This window comes from Pseudophryne corroboree (genome assembly GCF_028390025.1).
Source record: "Pseudophryne corroboree isolate aPseCor3 chromosome 3 unlocalized genomic scaffold, aPseCor3.hap2 SUPER_3_unloc_33, whole genome shotgun sequence".
NCBI classification, from domain to species: Eukaryota; Metazoa; Chordata; class Amphibia; order Anura; family Myobatrachidae; genus Pseudophryne; species Pseudophryne corroboree.
This window is the reverse complement of record NW_026967523.1, coordinates 400160-417456: the sequence shown is the minus strand read 5'-3', so window position 1 is coordinate 417456 and position 17297 is coordinate 400160. Positions and strand designations below refer to the sequence as shown.

Genomic DNA, 17297 nt, shown 5'->3' with positions numbered 1-17297 from the left:
CAGGGACTACCCTCGAGGAAGTTCGTAAAAGATCTTCCTGCGACTTCACCCGAAGGGAAAGATCCTGAACCATCTGAGTAAGTTCTTGAATCTGGCTAACTAGGAGCTGACCAGGATTTGGCCCTAAACCTGTGGGATTCATGAGGCCGATAACTGTTACAAAACTGAATAAGGAAAAAATTAAACCCTGTTTAATTTTAAGTTTTGGTAGGGCCGGTAATAATGTTATGATTCCAGTACTCCTGACCGGAGGAGATCTCATGGCAATGGCCAGAGTACTGGAAGGGAATGCTGGTTACGGGAGCTGGAAAGACTAGTTGCCCCTGGCGCCCTAACTCTATTGTCTCACCCGTGCTATCGGAAATCCCTTGCGAGACTATGGTTTCTTGAGCCCCCGGCAGCCACGTTTGAAAGGCGGATTTATGTCTGCCCAACTCCGGTGCCCCCCGGTCTTAGTGAGAGACAAAGGGAAATCCGAGGCAGGATGATGACAAGAGGACCTCTGACTGACAACAGGCCAGGGGCAACAAGCTAAATAACCAAACCAGAAGTATGCGCGGAAAAACCGCCAAATAAAAGGACAACCAAAATCCACTAGTCCGTTACTCCTACCCAGCACCGCTGGATACCAGAGTGGATCTGTGGGAGCGGAATCCTCCGCAAAAGCTCCGAAACACAAATAATAAGTAATAAAGCGGCCAAGCCGCAACACACTGCTACGCCGCGACTCACGAACACCACTGGATGTTTAAAGGTGCTCAGTCAGGACTCCAGGAACAGATGACGACTTCCGAGTACAGGACAACTGAGGACAGGAACGACCGGGTACAGCAGGACTGGAAACACTCTCAGCAAACAGATACAGCATGCAGGAAGCTATTACCGGCGTCTGTGAGAAGCCCTGGGAGTGTATTAAACAGGGAGTCCTCCAATCAGCTGTTAAGAGGCTGATTGGACTAAATGCCGTGCAGCTGCCTTGCTGCACGGCCAGGAAACATGTGCCCTACTAATTTACATGGACCCAGCAACGGGGAACGCGGTCCGCCAGTGGCGTCCCTGTTGCTAGGGTCCGTGCGGCTCCGTGCGCCCGGCGTCTAGCGTTGCCAGGGACCCGGCGGCTGTACGCGCACGGCGTCCCTGGTTGCTAGGTGCCGGGCCGCACCGACGAGCGGCCCCCGGCGCCTAACAATGACGGTCCGGTTTCTACAAGCGCACGGGTGGCTCATCAACTGTACGAAATCCTCCCTAGTCCCTGCTCAGAGCATGGTGCACCTGGTAGCATTGTTGGACACTCACAACCAGAGGTGGTTGTTGTCTCAGGAGAAAGTCCTGAAGATTCAGGACGGGATTCGTTGCTTCCTTTCTCGTCAGCAATGCAGGTGCTGTGCCTAATGGTATCAGCATTCGACATGGTGGAGTATGCTCCATTTCATTCTCGCCCCCTCCAGAGGCTGATTCTGGCCAAGTGGGACGGCCTGGCTCACCGGATCAGATCTCAAATGATCCTCTTGACTCCGAAGGTCCGTCTGTCGCTACACTGGTGGCTCCGGGACCAACAATTGTGCAGGGGTCGTCCCTTCTGGATATCCAACTGGGTCTTGTTGACGACAGATGCCAGTCTAAGAGGTTGGGGCGCGGTGCTGGAGCAACACTCCCTTCAGGGTCGGTGGACCAAGGAGGAATCTCTCCTCTCGATCAACATTCTGGAATTGTGGGCGGTCTTCAATGCGTTGAACCTGGCCCAGCATTTAATTCAGAACCGCCCTGTTCAAGTACAGTCGAACAACGCCACCACAGTGTCACAACTGAGGCCTGGAGAACGTGACTGGGAGCCTCAGTTGTAGGGGCTGACGGGAACTTAAATTTAGGAGGAGCTATGTGACTCCTGGACATGCATATTGACAGTAGCAAAGAATGCCCAAGGGCGTGAGCACGACAACTGGGAATTCCTTAAGTGCTTTTATTAAATATAAAGTCAAGTAATGTGCAAAAGAATATTAGAAAGATACTTAGGTGCACAATTGGTGGAGACCAGTAACCTGGAATATGGAGAAAAGTCCTGTAAACAATAAATGAAGCTGGGGTTCGCTGGAAGATGGTAAATGAAGCTGGAGTGCGCTGGTAACTGGGGAATGAAGGATGGTTGCCGAAAAGCCAAAGTTCAAACACAGGAATCAAAGGAGACTGTAGAGGGTTAACACTGGAGTGTCGGGTTACACTGCAGAGTGTAATCACCAGGGGAGTCAGGCTGAACCACAGAATGGATTTGCAGGAGAAAGTCTGTAGTGAAGCTTGCAGGCTGGAATCACTGATGACAATGGAAGCACTGACATCTATCTGGTCCAGACACAGGATACTTATACCTGCAGCTATGCAGGCATTGGCTGGGCAATTATGCAGATTTCAGAGCCAGTAGATTGGAGGAACTGGAACATGTGATTGCATTCAACATGGCTGCGCCCATGCTGGAAGTAAGATGGAAAACCTGGTTTGGAACACAATGTGGAAACATAGTAGTAATGGCGGCGGAGGGCGTACAAGCAGAAGGGAGATAGTATCTCAGTACTCGGATCGTGACAGTACCCCCCCTTTTAGGAGTGGCCCCAGGACACTTCTTAAATTTACCTGGCCATCTGGAATGGAACTTCTGGATGAATACTTGTGCCAACTTGGAAGTGGGGAATCCATGACAGAATCCATTGAGGAATGAACCCACGGACGATGAGGAACAGACAAGGAAACCAGTTGCCTAGTGGGTGACTGGCGGGATACTTTGTGCTGGGCAGATTTTGGGCAGGAGGCCCCAAGTTCAGCAATGTCCTTTTTTAGGGTCGGCCACCAATTTGACCTGGAAACGAATTTTAAGGTCTTGCGTATGCCCGCGTGTCCGGCAAAGCGAGAGGAATGTGCACGATGCAAGAGCTTCCTCCTGAAAGCCGGCTTCACTAAATTTTTCCCTGGTGGGGCCATAGAGTCCATCCTCACTGCGGAGAACGCCACTGGATCAACAATACAATGCTTGACAGTAGACTCAGACTCATTTTCTTGCTCCCGGGAAGCAGGAAATGGCATCAGCCTTGTGATTCGGTGACCCTGGACAAAACTGTAGTTTGGAGACTTGGCACGAAGGAGATGGGACATCAGAAGACTTGTAGGAGGATATGCGAACTGGAACCTCTTTTTGGAGACAGGTCTCTGAGCAGGAAGGACCCCATGCCAGGATACGGGTCGACTTCCAATCCACTTGAGGATTATGCAGACGTAGCCATGGAAGGCCTAGGACCACAGGATGGGTGGCCCTGGGGATAACCTGGAAAGAAATCAATTCTGTATGCTGATCCCCTACCTTCAGACGGATAGGTAGAGTCTTGGAGGTAATCACCGCATCAGGAATCCTACTGCCGTCCACGGCAGTTAGAGATATCGGTGATGACAGTCTTTCAGTGGGTAGAGACCACTGCTTAACGAACCTCTCTGTAATAAAGTGTCCGGCTGCTCCAGAATCCAATAAGGCAGTAAGATTCTTAGTACGCTGAGCCACCTGCAGAGAAACGGAGAGATTGCAGTTACTTGGAAATGGAGAGAAATTCGTCACTCCTAGCTGGTCTTCTCTTTGGTGGGCTAGGACTTGAGGTTGTCCCGGACGCTTGGGACAGGACTTGATAACATGAGAAGATTCAGCACAATACAAACGGAGACGCTCAGCAAGACGTCTACTACGCTCTGCCTGAGATAAACGAGAGCGACCTATCTGCATAGGTTCCTCCCTAGACGGAGATGGCTGACGAGGAATGGAAACAGTAGGAATCCTGGGAAATGTGGATCTTCCTCGTTCAACAGCCCTTTCACGGAATCGTAAATCGACCTTAGTGCAGAGGGAAATTAGCTTGTTTAATGTTAAAGGCAAGTCTCTAGCAGCGAGCTCATCTTTGATACGCTCTGATTGCCCTCCCCAGAAGGCTGCATAAAGAGCGTCATCATTCCAGGAGACCTCAGATGCCAAGGTCTGGAATTACACCAAATACTGACTGACAGTTCGCGTCCCCTGACGCAGTCGAAGGATCTCTGAAGAAGCTGATGTCACTCGACCTGGCTCATTGAAAATTCGTCTGAACGTTGCCACGAAGTTAGCATAGGATGACAACAGGGTATCAGACCTTTCCCATATAGGTGAGGCCCAGTCTAGAGCGGCACCACTGAGTAGAGAAATTAGGTATGCCACCTTAATGCGGTCAGTAGGGAAACTGCTGTTCCAAGACTTACCACGGCTGCGTTTGACGGCATGGCGGTTGAACGCCGGATCCTAGCAGAAAAAGGCATTCTGGATGAGGTCATTCCTACGCTGATAGAGGCTAGGAAGGATGTGACTGCTCAACATTATCACCGTATATGGCGAAAATATGTGGCTTGGTGTGAGGCCAGGAATGCCACTACGGAGGAATTCCAGCTGGGCCGTTTCCTTCACTTCCTACAGTCGGGAGTGACTTTGGGCCTTAAATTGGGTTCCATTAAGGTTCAGATTACGGCCTTATCCATTTTCTTTCAAAAAGAACTGGCTTCTCTGCCTGAAGTTCAGACATTTGTAAAGGGAGTGCTGCATATTCAGCCCCCTTTTGTGCCTCCAGTGGCACCTTGGGATCTTAACGTGGTGTTGAGTTTCCTGAAATCACACTGGCTTGAACCACTCAAAACGGTGGATGTAAAATATCTCACGTGGAAGGTGGTCATGCTATTAGCCTTGGCTTCGGCTAGGCGTGTGTCAGAATTGGCGGCTTTGTCACATAAAAGCCCTTATCTGGTTTTCCATGCGGATAGAGCAGAATTGCAGACCCGCCCACAATTTCCTGCCGAAAGTGGTTTCATCCTTTCATATTAACCAACCTATTGTGGTGCCTGTGGCTACTACTGACTTGGAGGATTCTGAGTCACTAGATGTGGTCAGGGCTTTAAAGGTTTATGTAGCCAGAACAGCTAAGGTCAGGAAAACAGAATCTTTGTTTATCCTGTATGCTTCCAACAAGCTTGGGGCGCCTGCTTCAAAGCAAACTATTTCTCGCTGGATCTGTAACACGATTCAGCAGGCTCATTCTGCGGCTGGGTTGCCGCTGCCTAAATCAGTTAAGGCCCATTCTTGGGCGGCTGCCCGAGGAGTCCCGGCATTACAGCTTTGCCGAGTGGCTACTTGGTCAGGTTCAAACACCTTTGCAAAATTCTACAAGTTTGATCCCCGGGCTGAGGAGGACCCTGTGTTTGCTCATTCTGTGCTGCAGAGTCATCCGCACTCTCCCGCCCGTTTGGGAGCTTTAGTATAATCCCCATGGTCCTTACGGAGTCCCCAGCATCCACCAGGATGTTAGAGAAAATAAGATTTTACTTACCGGTAAATCTATTTCTCGTAGTCCGTAGTGGATCCTGGGCACCCATCCCAAGTGCGGACTTCTTCTGCAATGCTTGCATATATTTATTACTTAAATAAGGGTTATGTTATAGTTGCATCAGAGTTTATCTGATGCTCTGTGATTGTTCATACTGTTAACTGGGTAAAGTTATCACAAGTTATACGGTGTGATTGGTGTGGCAGGTATGAGTCTTACCCTGCATTCCCAAAATCCTTTCCTTGTACTATCAGCTCTTCCGGGCACAGTTTCTCAGTTTCTCTAACTGAGGTCTGGAGGAGGGGCATAGAGGGAGGAGCCAGAGCACACCAGAATCTAAATTCTTTCTTGAGGTGCCCATGTCTCCTGCGGAGCCCGTCTTCCCCATGGTCCTTACGGAGTCCCCAGCATCCACTACGGACTACGAGAAATAGATTTACCGGTAAGTAAAATCTTATTTTCGCTCAACCCCTATTAATTTGGCCGACCAGATGACTATCCTTTCGAAATCAGTGCTTCCTAAATTGACGTCTGATCAGAGAGAAGCACTTGCTGGCCCAATAACTATGGATGAAATCAATAAAACCATATCTAACCTTCCTCATGGAAAGTCTCCGGGACATGATGGTCTGTCGGGCGACTATTACTGAATTTTACAAGCCCACATTGCCCCGACCTTGCTAGAATTATTTAGGTCTATACACGAAAAGGGAGCTCCCTACTCCTCTTTCAATGATGCTTTAATGACCCTACTCCCTAAGCCAGACAAGGATCTGAGTTTGTTGACGTCTTACAGACCTATAAGCCTGTTAAATGTCGATTACAAATTGGTGGCCAAAATCATGGCAACGCGCCTTCAGGCTATACTGCCATCAATCCTCTCGGACCATCAAATGGGATTCGTACAGGGACGTCATGCAGTTAGAGCCATTAGTACGGCAATAGCGGCTGTTGTGGCGGCTCAACGCCTGGCACCCACTCAAAATATATTGGTCAGCTTAGACATCCATAGGGCCTTTGACTCTATACTCTGGCCGCACCTCTATACTGTGTTAGAAAAAAGAGGCTTTGATGATAGTTTTGTAAATTTTATAAAATATATCTACCACGATCCGAATACTTCCCTACTGGTTAACGGCCTTTTAAGCCCAAGCTTTACACTAGAAAGAGGCACCCGTCAAGGTTGCCCATTATCACCCCTCCTATTCAACATAGCACTGGATCCCTTACTACGCACTCTTCAGCAATGGCACGCCTTTCAGGGTATTAGAGTTGGGTGCAGAGAAATAAAGATCTCTGCATTTGCAGACAATATTTTGTTGTATGTATCCAACCCGGAACACTCCTGTGACGACATGTGATGACACAGCTGGCGCGTCGTGTCGCTCAGTGGTAAAAGACACGTGGTTACTTTCCTAGCCCTGGTCCTACACATGGACTTCACCAATTGCCAATATGTTATTAGTTATATGTTAGGCAATATTGTATTATATTGTATGATATTATTGTTACAAGGGTACTGTTATGTTTTCAATGTATATATATGAATGTATTGGTTATTCTGCTATAGTTTGTAAAATAATGTTTCCCCATGTGACGATCAGATAACCTGTGTATTTGCTGTTGTGTAGATACAGCCAGTCTCAGATGTCAGGCCATACACCCCCCTCATTCTTCCCCACACAATGGATTCCAGGCCACACAATCAGATTAAGTAAGGTTACTTTAGTTAACATCTATTGTGGCCTAGGGGACATGCCTGGGCATGTGAAAGTAGTTCTGTGGGTGTCGCCTTATTGTAGAAAAGACAAAGGGTTTTGATAATAGCAAACAGGGGCGGTGAGAGAGATCTGAGACAGAAGGTGAGAGAGTGGCAGGAGACTGACTAAGAAGTAATGTTCTGTCAGGCGCTCCAGGAGGGAATTGTCGTGAAGAATTGGATCACAGAAGTGTGCTGAGCTGTGTTATAACCTATTCTGTTAATAAACCACTGTTGGTTTTTCATCTACCACCGTGACTGAGTGATTTTGAACCCAATATCCTCACAACTCCCTATATCAAATATTACACACAATTCATTTATATAGTTCCATATCCGGCCTGCAACTTAACATGGACAAGTCTGTGGCAATGCTCCTTAGGGGTACACTAACTCAACCTCGCTGGGCCTCCCATTTGTCTCTGCAATGGCCCAGAACATTTATCCCTTACTTGGGAATAATTTTACCCCGAAATCCGGTCAATTTATACCAATTTAATATTAAAAAGGTAATACATACACTTATGGAAGATGTGAGACGTTGGGAACGCCTGCCACCCTCTTTCCTGGGGCGAGCAGATCTCTTAAAAATGGTAGCAATACCTAGAATATTATACCCACTACAAAACCTTCCAGTACTTTTGACTAAAGCAGATACGGTTCACTTGAACGCTTTGATTAGAAAATTTTATATGGAAGGGAGGGCGCGCACACATAGCCTTACGGAAGTTATATCAACCAAAAACGAATGGCGGCATCAACTTCCCTTATGTCACTGGGTATAATCACTCAGCTCTCTTGCGACATTTAAGAGACTGGCTACAGGGGACATCGATTTATACTGATGTCTCTCTGGAACAGGAATTTTTGAGGGACACTGCATTAATAAGGTTGTTACATCAACATGATCAGGAAGTGGAGGAACATATCAAATTGAATCCTTTGCTTTGGACAACGCGGAGGCTTTGGCACATCCTGCGTCACAAGGCTGGACTCAATGGTTTCTATTCTTTACATCTGCCCCTGGTCAAAAATCCTCAATTCCTAGACGGCATGGCTGCTCATCCCTTCACCCTATGGAGACTCGCGGGAATAGAGAATATTGGGTCTCTAGTGTCGGGGGAGAAACGCCCTCTCACCTTTACAGAACTGTCTACTAAATATGCCATGGTTAGGCCATATCCTCTGGCCTTCCTGCAGACACGCTTTTATGTAAGCCACGTCCTACAGCATTTTTCTGACAAAGATTGGGATAGCCCCCTAGACGTCCTCTTGAAAAATACAGTCCCTCAACGTAAAGCTATCCCGATCCATTATACTTTTCTCAGATATTATGGATCATACTAAAGTGTCGGGAGGAGTGTCGGGGTGGTTGTCCCACTTCCCTGAACTAACAATCCAAGATTTGGAAAAGGCCCTTCTGTATTCTCGCAGAACTCTCCCTTCTAGCATGTATACTGAGCTATTCTTAAACATATTCCATAATGCATATCTTTCCCCGCTACGTGGATTTCATATAGGAACCTGTGCGACTCATAACTGTCCCAGGTGTCATCGGGAGGGGGCGGATAACTACCCATGCCTGTGGGCTTGCCCTATCATAAAATATTTCTGGCACTTAATACGCAGATATGCTGAATTAAAATTTACAAATTATGTCCCATTTACCCCGGAGTGGGCAATTTTTGGAATGGGTAATCCTATGCTTCGAATAACCCCGGGTAGTAAGAAATTACTACTGGCCATAAGCGCAGCGGGTAAAAAAAAAACTATATTGCAGAGTTGGCTTGATAATTCACCCCCTCAGTTGCCATTGTTTTTTTAATAAACTATACTTTCTGTTTCGAATGGACTGGATGGAGACACTCCTGCATATTGAAAGGGAAGTGGAGCGTTTTTTTTCACTCTGGGAGTCGTACATAGACACGCTCCCACTTACCACTAGAAATCAGATTCATTATAGTCTTAAGGACACCACATGGTATCTTACCAGGCTGATAACCCATGATCCTCCGATAGCCTTGGCGTAGGGAGGGGGAGGGGGACACCTACTCTTGCATATTGGCCGTTGTTGAGGTTCAGGACTCGCAGTATTATTTGTGTTTGTATGTTCAGAAATTATTTTTGGGACATTGCTGTTGACGATTCCTGATTTATACTGATATACAATACGCTTTCCTCGACACCAAGAGATGTACACCTTGAACATTTAATGTTATACTCAGATTTACTTATTTGTATGACTGACTGTTTCCACTATAACGAGAATTTGCATCAATGTACGATATCTGCTCTGTCCACATTTTGCAACTGGACGTATCAAATCAACATTGTAACTATTGTGGTATGTTTGTATCACTTCTTTGTTGCCGCAATAAAAAAAGATTTAAAAAAAAAATATATATAAGATTGTGTGCACCACCATAGGGCATTTCGAATTCTTTCTTCTTTTTTCTCCTGAAAACTATAGGTCAGTAAGACAATACAAAAGGAAACTATAGGTCAGTAAGACAATACAGTAGGAAACTATAGGTCAGTAATTCAATACAGTAGGAAACTATAGGTCAGTAAGACAATACAGTAGGAAACTAGGTCAGTAAAAGAATACAAAAGGAAACTAGGTAAGTAAGACAATACAGTAAGAAACTATAGGTCAGTAAGACAATACAGTAGGAAACTGAAGGTCAGTAAGGCGATACAGTAGGAAACTATAGGTCAGTAAGACAATACAGTAGGAAACTGAAGGTCAGTAAGACAATACAGTAGGAAAGTATAGGTCAGTAAGACAAGACAGTAGGAAACTATAGACCAGTAAGACAATACAGTAGGAAACTAGGTCAGTAAAAGAATACAAAAGGAAACTAGGTAAGTAAGACAATACAGTAAGAAACTATAGGTCAGTAAGACAATACAGTAGGAATCTGAAGGTCAGTAAGACAATACAGTAGCAAACTGATGGTCAGTAAGACAATAGTAGGAAACTGAAGGTCAGTAAGACAATACAGTAGGAAAGTATAGGTCAGTAAGACAATACAGTAGGAAACTATAGGTCAGTAGGAAAATACAGTAGGAAACTAGGTCAGTAAAAGAATACAGAAGGAAACTCTAGGTAAGTAAGACAATATGGAAGGAAACTATAGGTCAGTAAGATAATACATTAGGAAACTAGGTCAATACGACAATATAGTAAGAAACTATAGGTCAGAAACACAATACAGTAGGAAACCTTTAAAAAGCCTTTTTATACGAGTTCCTCCGAACACCGCACAACTGCTCAGTGCGCAGACATTTGTGCGCAAAATAAAAAAACTTGCAGTAAAACCTATGGAGGATTTTCACCACTATTTGCGGCTAAATGGATAGGGAATTTTTTGCAATGAACTGAATCCCCCCCATAAAGTTTTTATACATACAGTATGATGTTACATTGAGATTACCGCTGGAGGAAACTCTGCCACAATATAATTGAATGTAATTTAGCCCGTCCTCGTATGGGTGTAATATATTAATATATTCTTACTGAACAGGATTACCAGCACTGAATCAATTAACACCCAATATAATATACATGCCGCTGTTTAACTACAAATACACTTGTTTTTTAATTACTTTATTCACTTTTATACATTTACCTTTGTGTTTTATATATCACTGATTTATCTTACATACTTTACTGTACTTAATAAAGGTTATATATTATTTATTAGTGCGCAAACAGGACAGCACTTTCTCTTCTTTGCTGTTTTATTATTGCAAAGCCCATGTCACCTCTAGTAATCCCACATGAGCGTCCATGTCACCTCTAGTAATCCCACATGAACGTCCATGTCACCTCTAGTAATCCCACATGAACGTCCATGTCACCTCTAGTAATCCCACATGAGCGTCCATGTCACCTCTAGTAATCCCACATGAGCGTCCATTTCACCTCTAGTAATCCAACATGAGCGTCCGTGTCACCTCTAGTAATCCCGCATGATTGTCCGTGTCACCTCTTGTAATCCCACATGACTGTCCATGTCACCTCTAGTAATCCCACGTGATTGTCCATGTCACCTCTAGTAATCCCACATGATTGTCCGTGTCACCTCTAGTAATCCCACATGAGCGTCCATGTCACCTCTAGTATTCCCACATGACTCTCCATGTCACCTCTTGTAATCCCACATGATTGTCCGTGTCACCTCTTGTAATCCCACATGACTGTCCATGTCACCTCTAGTAATCCCACGTGATTGTCCATGTCACCTCTAGTAATCCCACATGATTGTCCGTGTCACCTCTAGTAATCCCACATGAGCGTCCATGTCACCTCTAGTATTCCCACATGACTGTCCATGTCACCTCTAGTAATCCCACATGACAGTCCATGTCACCTCTAGTAATCCCACATGACAGTCCATGTCACCTCTAGTAATCCCACATGACAGTCCATGTCACCTCTAGTAATCCCACATGAGCGTCCATGTCACCTCTAGTAATCCCACATGAGCGTCCATGTCACCTCTAGTAATCCCACATGAGCGTCCATGTCACCTCTAGTCATCCCACATGAGCGTCCATGTCACCTCTAGTCATCCCACATGAGCGTCCATGTCACCTCTAGTCATCCCACATGAGCGTCCATGTCACCTCTAGTCATCCCACATGAGCGTCTATGTCACCTCTAGTAATCCCACATGACAGTCCATGTCACCTCTAGTAATCCCACATGACAGTCCATGTCACCTCTAGTAATCCCACATGAGCGTCCATGTCACCTCTAGTAATCCCACATGAGCGTCCATGTCACCTCTAGTCATCCCACATGAGCGTCCATGTCACCTCTAGTCATCCCACATGAGCGTCCATGTCACCTCTAGTCATCCCACATGAGCGTCCATGTCACCTCTAGTCATCCCACATGAGCGTCCATGTCACCTCTAGTCATCCCACATGAGCGTCTATGTCACCTCTAGTCATCCCACATGAGCGTCCATGTCACCTCTAGTAATCCCACATGAGCGTCCATGTCACCTCTAGTCATCCCACACGAGCGTCCGTGTCACTTCTAGTAATCCAACGCAAGCGTCCGTGTCACCTCCTAGTAATCCCAAATGATCAAGCTCCAGCCTAAGTATCCTAGCTTTTTTGTTTTTTAATGATTACAGGTAAAAAAATGTCAGTTGTAGAATTATATATTGTGACCTGAAACACCCTGGGTCTTGTCTACCCATTTTATATTTTAATGTATTTTTATTTCCATCAGATGGACACACAAGCAGGAATATCACAGAAGGACATCTAATGGTATCCCCGGATTGTGACATAAAAGATAATGACAGTAGACCTGATTCTCCAGGAGATAACCCCATTACCCCAATTATACATCCAGCTCTATCAGCTGATCCCCCTGATCATGGGAAATGTTCTCCTGATCACTCTGATATTGGTGCATCTGTTACAGCTCTGAGAGTAGATACAGTGTTTCCCTGTTCTATAGATGCCAAATGTTTTACACAGAACACAAAGCTTATTACCCATCATCCAGCTAAGGCAAGTGAGAGGCCACTGATATGTTCTGAGTGTGGGAAATGTTTTACACACAAATCAGCTCTTGATATACATCAGAGAAGTCACACAGGTGAAAAGCCATTTTCCTGTTCTGAGTGTAGGAAATGTTTTCCACGGAAATCAGAACTTGTTACACATCAGAGAAGTCACACAGGTGAGAAGCCATATTCCTGTTCTGAGTGTGGGAAATGTTTTGCACAGACATCCGCTTTTGTTACACATCAGAAAAGTCACACAGGTGAGAAGCCATATTCCTGTTCTCAGTGTGGGAAATGTTGTGCATATAAATCAAATCTTGTTATACATCAGAGAAGTCACACAGGTGAGAAGCCATATTCCTGTTCTGAGTGTGGGAAATGTTTTACACAGAAATCAGATCTTGTTACACATCAGAGAAGTCACACAGGTGAGAAGCCATATTCCTGTTCTGAGTGTAGGAAATGTTTTCCACGGAAATCAGAACTTGTTACACATCAGAGAAGTCACACAGGTGAGAAGCCATATTCCTGTTCTGAGTGTAGGAAATGTTTTCCACGGAAATCAGAACTTGTTACACATCAGAGAAGTCACACAGGTGAGAAGCCATATTCCTGTTCTGAGTGTGGGAAATGTTTTGCACAGACATCAGCTTTTGTTACACATCAGAGAAGTCACACAGGTGAGAAGCCATATACCTGTGCTGAGTGTAGGAAATGTTTTTCACGGAAATCAGATCTTGTTATACATCAGAGAAGTCACACAGGTGAGAAGCCGTACGTCTGTTCTGAGTGTGGGAAATGTTTTGCATGGAAATCAAATCTTGATACACATAAGAGGAGTCACACAGGTGAGAAGCCATATTCCTGTTCTCAGTGTGGGAAATGTTTTGCATCAAAATCATATCTTGTTACACATCAGAAAAGTCACACAGGTGAGAAGCCATATTCCTGTTCTGAGTGTGGGAAATGTTTTGCATATAAATCAAATCTTGTTACACATCAGAGGAGTCACACAGGTGAGAAGACATTTTCCTGTTCTGAGTGTGGGAAATGCTTTACATTTAAATCATATCTTGTTATACATCAGAGAAGTCACACAGGTGAGAAGCCATATTCGTGTACTGAGTGTGGGAAATGTTTTGCATTGAAATCAGTTCTTGTTACACATCAGAGAAGTCACACAGGTGAGAAGCCGTATTCCTGTACTGAGTGTGGAAAATGTTTTGCATTGAAATCAATTCTTGTTACACATCAGAAAAGTCACACAGGTGAGAAGCCATATTCCTGTTCTGAGTGTGGGAAATGTTTTGCATATAAATCAAATCTTGTTACACATCAGAGAAGTCACACAGGTGAGAAGCCATATTCCTGTTCTGAGTGTAGGAAATGTTTTACACAGAAATCAGATCTTGTTACACATCAGAGAAGTCACACAGGTGAGAAGCCGTACTTCTGAAATGTTTTGCATGGAAATCAGTTCTTGTTAAACATCAGCGATTTCACAGGTGAGAAGCCATTTTCATGCTGAGAGATAAATAAATCCGCTCTTGTTGAACATATTAGACATTACCGAAGTACGGGACCATTTAAATCTTCTGGAGTATAATCATCACTGTCGTGCAATGCTCCTCAAGGGTCAATCCTATCTCCTATGCTTTATAAAATATACATGCTACCACTAGGTGATATAATCAGACATCATGGCCTGGTCTGCCACTGCTATGCAGATGACCTGCTTTTTGCTCCATGTACTGAGAACCTAATACCAATAAATGGTTGTCTAGCTGAGCACCACGGGTGAATGATGCCAGCCCAGCATTACATGGTCCAAGGTACTAGAAGCAGCTTCTGCCTCCTTACTGCCCTGCTGGCTTCTACAGATGAAGGACTGTTACCAGCAGTACCAAGAATCTTCTGTCATTCATTTAAGGGTTGAACGTTTAGCTTTGCAGGCCTGACCATGGAACTCACTGCCTTGCACAGTCCAAGAGACCTCCACTCTACGACTTTCACAAACAGGCTGATGACTTATTCACGCTTTTCATTAATGTACCTCTATTTACTTCCTAAATAATACATCCCAAATGCTTAGGTCTTTTTTCTGCTGTTTTATTTTGTATCTTGTGCTTTGTGTAAATGTGAATGTCTAATACCAGTTTGCACAATCTGTATTGCTGCACAACAATATGGCGCCCATTGGAACGTGTTTTCAATTCTAGTTTGCCTAACTTGTTCCTGACACTCATCTTGATAAGGAGTGTCCAGTGTTTTCTGATACAAGATCCTATCCATATATACCCTGTACATTATCATGTGCATTATAGTCACCCGGGTTTCATCTGCGGTGGTTTGTTGTATGTTACATCTATATGGTGCGGATACTCCCCTGTATGATTTCATAATAAAAGCTTTTGTTTGCATCTAATTATTGCTGTATAGCTTTTATTTCTCTTACGTCCTAGAGGATACTGGGGACTCCGTAAGGACCATGGGGTTTAGACGGGCTCCGCAGGAGATATGGGCACTATAAAGAACTTTTAGTATGGGTGTGCACTGGCTTCTCCCTCTATGCCCCTCCTCCAGACCTCAGTTAGATTCTGTGCCCAGGGAGAATTGGTGCATTACAGGAGCTCCACTGAGTTTCTCTGATAAAAGACTTTTTATTTTCAGGCAGCACTGCTGGCAGCAGGCTCCCTGCATCGTGGGACTTAGGAGAGAGAAGCAGACCTACTTAAATGATAGGCTCTGTTTCTTAGGCTACTGGACACCATTAGCTCCAGAGGGATCGGAACGCAGGTCTCCCCCTGCCGTTCATCTCAGAGCCGCACCGCCGTCCTCGCAGAGCCGGAAGATAGAAGCCGGGTGAGTATAAGAAAAAAGAAGACTTCTCAGGCGGCAGAAGACCTTCTGATCTTCACTGAGGTAAGCGTGCAGCGGTAGCGCTGCGTGCCATTGCTCCCACATGTTACACACACGGCCGGCACTGATGGGTGCATGGCGCCCTGGGCAGCAATATATACTTCTTTTTTTGGCATATTAGTCACATATAGGCTGCGGAGTCGGTGAATATGTTTATCCCCCGCCATTAATTGTAAATTTGAGTGGACCGGATCCTGCCACTAGAGGGGGTGGAGCTTGGTCGCACAGCACTAACCAGCGCCATTTTCTCCACAGTGTGCTGAAGAGAACCTGTCTCCCCTGCAGAACGGTGATACATGGCTGAAAAAGGGGGGGGGGGGCACATTTTGGCGCAGTGAGTGTATTACACGATTGACATAATATAAAAGCGCTATATCTGGGAATTGTTTCCAGTGTCAGTTGGCGCTGGGTGTGTGCTGGCATACTCTCTCTCTGTCTCTCCAAAGGGCCTTGTTGGGGACCTGTCCTCTTATAGATAGATCCCTGTGTGTGTGAGTGTCGGTACACGTGTGTCGACATGTCTGAAGAGGAAGGCTCATCCAAGGAGGAGGTGGAGCAGATGATTGTGGTGTCTCCGTCGGCAATGCCGACACATGATTGGTATGATATGTGGAATATTTTAAATGCTAATGTGACCTTATTACATAAGAGAAGTCCAAGGAAACAGCAGGGAGTCAATCCGCAGATTTGGCTGAGTCACAGGGCCCGTCAGGGTCTCAAAAGCGTCCCTTATCACAAATAGTAGACACTGATACCGACATGGATTCTGATTCCAGTGTTTACTATGATGAGGCAAGGTTTCACCCTAAGGTGACCAAGAGTATTCATTATATGATTGTGGCAATAAAAGATATTTTGCATATTACAGATGACCCCTCTGTTCCTGACACAAGGGTGCACATGTTTAAGGGGAAGAAACCTGAGGTAACGTTTCCTCCATCTCATGAACTGAACAAATTATTTGAAAAAGCTTGGGAAACTCCAGACAAGAAACTGCAGATTCCCAAGAGGATCCTTATGGCGTATCCTTTCCCTGCAAAGGACAGGGTACGTTGGGAATCCTCGCCCAGGGTGGACAAGGCATTAACGCGTAAGTCTAGGAAAGTGGCGCTACCATCTCCAGACACCGCGGCCCTTTAGGATCCTGCTGATCGTAGACAGGAGACTACCTTAAAATCTATTTATGCACATACAGGGGCTTTACTCAGGCTGGCAATAGCATCGGCATGGGTCTGTAGCGCTGTTGCAGCATGGACAGATATCTTGTTGGCTGACATGGATACCCTGTACAAGGATACTGTTGTCCTGACTTTCGGCCACATTAAGGATGCAGTCTTGTATATGAGAGATGCTCAAAGAGACGTGGGGCTGCTTGGTTCCAGGGCCAACGCCATGGCAATTTTGGCAAGGCGAGCTCTGTGGACCCGCCAATGGTCGGGTGATGCCGACTCAAAAAAGCATATGGAGGTTTTACCTTGCAAGGGTGAGGTTTTGTTTGGGAATGGTCTAGTGGACCTGGTTTCCACAGCTACCGTGGGTAAATCTACATTTTTGCCTTTTGTTCCCCCACAGCACAAGAAAACTTCACAATATCAGATGCAGTCCTTTCGGCCGCAGTTTGGACATGCCTGTTCTAGAGGGTCGCACATTCGGCGTTCAAGACTGGGTTCTGGTGACCACGGACGCGAGCCTCCGAGGATGGGGAGCAGTCAT

General features: G+C 45.5%; 1 protein-coding gene across 2 annotated transcripts in view; it reads left to right on the top strand.

The window, feature by feature from the left end:
- LOC134984055 (zinc finger protein 260-like) overlaps positions 1-15079 on the top strand; it is a 112188-nt gene extending 97109 nt beyond the window's left edge. Inside the window, exon 2 of one of the 2 annotated variants that reach the window (XM_063949695.1) lies at positions 12842-15079. In XM_063949695.1, the coding sequence (XP_063805765.1) occupies positions 12842-14121 (1280 nt within the window). In that variant the 3' untranslated portion in view covers positions 14122-15079. Of the gene's footprint in view, positions 1-12382 lie in introns of both variants that reach the window. The other variant, XM_063949694.1, reaches the window with a different exon arrangement.
- The last annotated feature ends 2218 nt before the right edge of the window (positions 15080-17297 follow it).